Raw genomic sequence first — 6,300 nt, forward strand, 5'->3', positions numbered from 1 at the left:
AAACCCAGGACTCCACTGCCTGCCTTGCTGTTGCCAGAAACTTCAGTGCACATCTTCTAGTATATATCCTATTGTCCATCAGAAAAAACTCACCTTTAAGAAGGAACGCAGTGACAACCATATTTTAATGTTCTCCACCTTTTTGAGTCTGAAATGAGGTATTTCATATTTCCTAGCTTTCCTGGCAGAAGTAATATGGCTGAAGAGTTTTGCAAATAAAAATCTCTAGAAAAGGTTTAGGGGGAAAAAAATGACAAAATGAAATGTACACGTGTCTCTATGTGTGTGTGCATATTAAATGTCAACAATATTCCTAACAGACAAAAAAAAAAAAAAACCAAAACACGTTAGCAAGAGTGAAATTCTAATCAGAGATCGCTAAAATGGGCAGTCAAAAAAAAATTTCATTAATAGCTCATCACCCTGTTGCTTCCAAAGCATGTAATAATAGATGGCTTCACAACATGGGTCACTTTTCACATGTGCAAGGAGTAATCTTTAGAGACACCCAAAGAATGATTAGAGTTTGTGATCCCCAACTTTACAAATTCAAATGTTTATACAGGATTCTGGCTTACTTTCAAATTATATTTCCATTCAAAAGCAAACATCTTGTGCATATCACCAATATATTAAGTCCTCAATCCATAACTCTTATCAAATTTCAATACATGTATTTCTTACTTGGCCATTTTTTCACAAAAACATCATTTTGAGAATGACTATGTATGCTATGGATAAAAAACAGCAAAGGCCAATTTGCATTGCAAATGCCAAGCAATCAGCTGGGCTTACTCACTGGTTAAGCCACTTACATAAGGGGCTCAGCAAAATGTTAGATTACAACATGTAATGTGTAAGTAGTCAATAACACAAATGTTAAATCCACAAATACAAAAATCCACTTATCAATCCCTTACTGCCCACATTAACTTCTGGAAAGAGACCAAACCAAAAGGACAAAAGCCAACTCGATGGAATGCCATATACAAAAACAGAGGTAAAACACTTGGCATACTTCTCCACTGACCTGTTTATACGTTCTCTCTGCCACACACATCATAAAAAAAAACATCCAAGTAAGACACAGTCTTTCAAAAAAATTAATTATAGACAAAATGACAACAGGGGTAACAGGCGGTGCCCCACAAAAGAGAGTCAAGATCTCCTCTGTTGAAATGGACTTCAGCTGGTCCAGGCTCTTCTCACGGAAAAGTCGATGTAAAAAAGGGAAAAACGCTAATCCAATGGTGACAGCGTTTCCCAGCATCTGGTAACCTACTCCTTGCTGATACGCATTAACCTGGATGTAAATTAAAATTTCCATCATTAGTACATAAACGGAGTACAAAGCAGTATTTACCAAATACCATTTAGACTGTTAAAAACACATTTTAAAAGTACAAGTAAAAATGACATACAGATTTGTGACTTTTAAGTCTTATTAAAAATTAGGCTTAAATGAGATAAAGAACGGTTGTAAAATACATCTGAACAACTGATCACACTAACAGAGACCAAGTGTAACCAATTTTTTTTTTTTTTTTTTGAGTTGGAGTCTCACTCTGTCGCCCAGACTGGAGTGCAGTGGCCGCTCCCGGCCACCGCAGCCTCGACCTGCTGGGCTCCGGCGATCCTTCCGCCTCAGCCTTCCAAGTAGCTGGAATTACAGGCATGCGCTACCACGCCCGGCTGATTTTTTTGATTTATTGTAGAGATGAGGTCTCGCTGCCCAGGCGGGTCTCGAACCCGCGGGCTCAGGCAATCCACTCACCTCAGCCTCCCAAAGGCGCGGGATTACAGGCTGAGCCACCGGGCCCGGCTTGTAACCAATTTTTAAAAATATACTATTGAGTAGATTCTGACTATCAAATTAAATACATACATACATATAAATATGTGTGTGTTTCAAAAGCAGAGGTCTATTGCTTTAGTCACGAAGTAGAATCTAATAAAATAGCTCCTAATCACTAAGTATGTGTTTTGAAAACTCTGGAAGCTCACTCAGGCTTACCCTACTCATGATGATGCCGCTTATTTCCAGCACAGACATATCCATCTTTTTGCACTCATTCCCTTCCCAGATTATTGCACTAACTCGATCAGAGGCGGGACTTGAGTTCTGAAGCCAGAATAAATGGTTCTGAGAAGAAAAATATACAACTGTTTCCATCCACTCCTTTCGCCTGTCAGTTTTTTTCTTTCCCTTTGCCCAGGTCCCAGGTTACATTTGCCAACCTTCAGTCTCATCAGGCTACTCTCTCGCACACACAGCTCTGATCGCACCAATAACCACCTCTGTGAAGCTGACTTCTGGTCTCTCTTTCCTTTCTGCCTTCCGGTCTTTCCTTCCTTCCTTTCTTTTTAAGGCAGGGTCTTGCTATGTGGTCCAAGCTGGTCTCAAACTCCTGGGTGCACGTGATCCTCCCACCTCAGCCTCCTGAGTACTTAGGACCACAGGTGCTTGCCGCTGCACCTATCCAGGTACTTTTTTCTTTTTTTAGTTTTTTTGATTTTTTTAGTTGGAGTCTCACTCTGTCACCCAGGCTGGAATGCAGTGGCACGCTCACGGCCATCCCAGCATCGACTGGCTGTGCTCCGGCGATCCTTCTGCCTCCGCCTTCCAAGTAGCCAGAACTACAGGTGCGCACTACCATGCCTGGCTAATTTTTTGACTTATTGTAGAGATGAAGTCTTGTCACGTTGCCCAGGCTGTTCTCAAACCCGTGGGCTCAGGCAATCCCCTCATCTCGGCCTCCCAAAGTGCTGGGATGAAAGGCTTGAACCACCACGCCTGGTCAGTACTTTTATCTTTACTAAGCCCCCTTCTTACCTGGAGACTAAATGTCTTCTACAGTGAGAAGAGGTAGGAGTTCATAATCTCCAAAGTTGTTTCCCTCTCTAAAGGTATGGAAGTGAGGATACACTGAGTGTATTCATGGGATTTTCAGGAAGGAAGTATTTCTAGAGCAATAAAACTGCACAGGGAGCAGCCGGACGTAAAGAGAGGTGCTGAGAGGCCTCACGTACCACACGGAGGGCTGAGGAGTTAAGCCCGCCTCGGTCTAACCGGGAGGCAGAAAATCAGTGAGGCTTGGAAACGTAGCAGCTCATGCTCAATGGCAGACAGGCACGGCAAAAACAGCTCCTGCCTCCTCCAGCGGGCAGGTCTTACTCTCGAGAGCAGCTCAAGTCCCGCTCACCAATACGGTCCTCTCTGGCAGCCACAACCTCATGAATTTTGCCCTTCTCTGAAATTAAAAACCCTCATCATCTGTATCAGACAAATTAGCATCTTGTTGTCTTGTGCATTTAGAGTGTCCTCTACTAATTTTCTATATGGTCATCTTGTCCCTAAACAAAAATATAAGTTTCTAGAAAAGGACCATGTGGCATATTTTTTCTTCTTCTACCACAATGCTGAGCACAATGCCAGTGAGCATTTACTGATCTTGTTCACTGGTTCACTGGTTCATCCAACAAACATTTATGAAGCACCTACTGTATAGCACACACCACCAATAAAATGGAGAACAAGACAGATGTCCTTGCTGTCAAGGAACTTAGGGACTTCTGAGGGAGACACAGTTAAATAAAGTTACTCTGTGGCCTGGTGAAGAAAGGACAGAGTGCTTCAGGAACATATCGGAAAGGCTTCCTGAAGGAAGCATCGCTCCAGCCAAGGCCTGTCCGAAAGACAAGGTGAGCCAAAGGCGTGGGCACTGGAGAAAAGCATGTCCCAGGCAAAACCACCAGGACGTGTGAAGGCCCAGAAGCACATGAAGAAGTTCAGTCGAGCTGACAAACGCCACGTGAGGAGCAAGGAGCGGACGGTCAGGATGAGATCATCACAGCAAACCCAGCTCAGATGCAAGTAATCCAGAAGGAAGAGCAGAAGGATTTCAAAGAGAATCAGGGCATTATCAGGTCTGTATTTCAGAGGTTCACTCTGGCTGGAGTGAGGAAAACTGAAGAAACAGAGGCAAGGCTTAGATTGCCGTTGTAATGACAGACAAGAGATGACGGCCTGACCAGGAGGGTGGACACAGAAGGACAGATGCAGATATTCAGACAGCTGAATCGAGAGAGCTTGACAGCTGGTTAACGGCAGAGAGAGTAGGGTCAAGAATGACCAAGGTTTCCGCCTTGGGAGGTTAATGACAGTCTTCAGAAATATGGGGAATAAAAGAAGAGGAACAGGTTAGGTAGGGGGTTGGGAAATGATGAATTCCACTTGGCACAGTGAGTTTACCACACCCAATTATTTTATATACGTCTTAAAACTGCAAATCCCAAAAGCTACGGGAGGTCAAGGTCATCATGCTCTATGCATAACTACTGAAGGTTACATAATGTAGATGAATCTTCAGATTAAATTGAAAGAATATTTAGACTCAAACTTCAATGGCAACACTGGAGAAAGTGGTGTGAAACTTTAATGAGAAAAAGGTACATTTCTAACTAGTTTTTAAAAAATTGTATACATTTAATGAAGTATGTGTTTTCATGAAAATCTGTTACTGAAATTAATGGTATCTTAGAATCAAGAAAATTCAGTAATTAAGCAACTGTATACCTCTCATCCACTGTTTGCAAGATATGAAAACATTCAGTCTATAAAGAACAAAAACTAAGAAGACTCATGATCACTGTCATTAAACATGTGAGAGGCTGATATGGGAACAGTTTCCTAGTCGTCTACTCTAGCCAGCAGTGATATAACAAGCACTCTAGCTCCAGAAGTGTTTAAGACAAGGCAACCAAACATCTAAGAGAGACATTAATAATAATGCTAATATTTATTGGGTGCTCAGTCCTGCCAAGCACTATGCACACACTTCATGGTATCTCATCAGCTAGTTCACAACATCCCTAAGAAGTAAGAACAATTATTTCCACATGACAGATGGTAAAAATAGTTCTACAATTGTAGAGTGAATCCCTATGTTGGTTGGAAGGTTGAAATATCTTCTAAGAGCTATCTGGTTTTATGATATTAATATAAAACCTGAAATTAAAAACATCACTTGATTTATACATTACTAGAGAAGCAAGCAATGCTGTTTCCTAGTGACTCATGTACAATACTGTGATGTTTATGAAAATAGAAGGCAAGCACACCAGTCAAACAACTGTGCTCATATAAAATGATAACATTAAGGATCATTCTGAGAAAAACAATGAGAAAAGGTCACACGAAGAAAAATGTAGGTCAGAGCATCTCTAATTACTTCTCCCTAAATTCTAACCCCAACACCTTCACTTTCAAGTTGTGCTCAGCTTCCTCACCTCAAACTCAGGGATAACAGCATCTACCTTATAGGATTACTGAGAAGTTAAATGAGATAACAAAGCACCTGACACATGATAAAAACACAATAAATTAGCAGCTATTACCACGATGCCGTCACAGACCTGCTGGAAAACATCCTCTTTGGGGTCGCGCTTGGTCCCTGAGTGGAGAGTATTCACATGGGCTCCCTCACTGTCACTGGTGACAGACGACCGGCACTCCGGACCATGCAGCAGGTCGTCCCACAACATATCCTCAGTCTCCGAGTCGTGGCGGGTGCTTTCTGAGTCTCTTCTTGACATATTCAGGCTGCGAGAGCCACCACCCACACCAGACCTGGAGCCCTTACAAGGAAATCAAAAAGCAAAAACAAAGTCGTTCATCCTTTTAAAAAATTATCTATCTGAAATAAAATGAAAACAAGCTATCTACAGCAATGGCTGGTGAGCCTTCAAAAGTCAATCACCATGTGTTCGTTTAGAGGCCTCACCTAACAAAAAACACTTTAATACTTAAATGTTAAATTCTGAGGTCTCTGGAGAGTAGGACTTTATCTTATTTTATTTTATTTTTTGAGTTGGAGTCTCACTCTGTCGGCCAGACTGGAGTGCAGTGGCCGTTCCCGGCCACCGCAGCCTCGACCTGCCAGGCTCCGGAGAGCCTTCTGCCTCAGCCTTCCGCCTCAGCGTGCACTACCACGCCCGGTTAATTTTTGATTTATTGTAGAGACGAGGTCTCGCCAAGTTGCCCAAGTGGGTCTCGAACCCACGGGCTCAGGCAATCTACTTACCTCAGCCTCCCAAAGCACGGGATTATATGAGCCACCAAGCCTGGCTAAAATAATTTTCTTTTTTTTTTGAGTTGGAGTCTCACTCTGTCGCCCAGACTGGAGTGCAGTGACATGCTCCTGGCCACCGCAGCCTCGACCTGCTGGGCTCCGGCGATCCTTCCTCCTCAGCCTTCCGAGTAGCTGGAACTACAGGCGCACGCTACCACGCCCGGCTAAT

General features: G+C 42.9%; 1 protein-coding gene across 2 annotated transcripts in view; it reads right to left on the bottom strand.

Moving 5' to 3' along the window:
* Positions 1-900: 900 nt before the first annotated feature.
* PHTF1 (putative homeodomain transcription factor 1) overlaps positions 901-6,300 on the bottom strand; it is a 45,948-nt gene continuing 40,548 nt past the window's right edge. For both annotated transcript variants that reach the window (XM_021712496.1, XM_021712497.1), the window contains 3 exons: positions 5,416-5,637; positions 2,015-2,143; positions 901-1,303 (listed from right to left, as the gene is read on the bottom strand). In XM_021712496.1, the coding sequence (XP_021568171.1) occupies positions 929-1,303; positions 2,015-2,143; positions 5,416-5,637 (726 nt within the window). In that variant the 3' untranslated portion in view covers positions 901-928. The remainder of the gene's footprint in view (positions 1,304-2,014; positions 2,144-5,415; positions 5,638-6,300) is intronic.

This window comes from Carlito syrichta, unplaced genomic scaffold (assembly GCF_000164805.1).
Source record: "Carlito syrichta isolate Samal-C Ts95f unplaced genomic scaffold, Tarsius_syrichta-2.0.1 Scaffold303316, whole genome shotgun sequence".
In the NCBI taxonomy this organism is placed as follows: domain Eukaryota; kingdom Metazoa; phylum Chordata; class Mammalia; order Primates; family Tarsiidae; genus Carlito; species Carlito syrichta.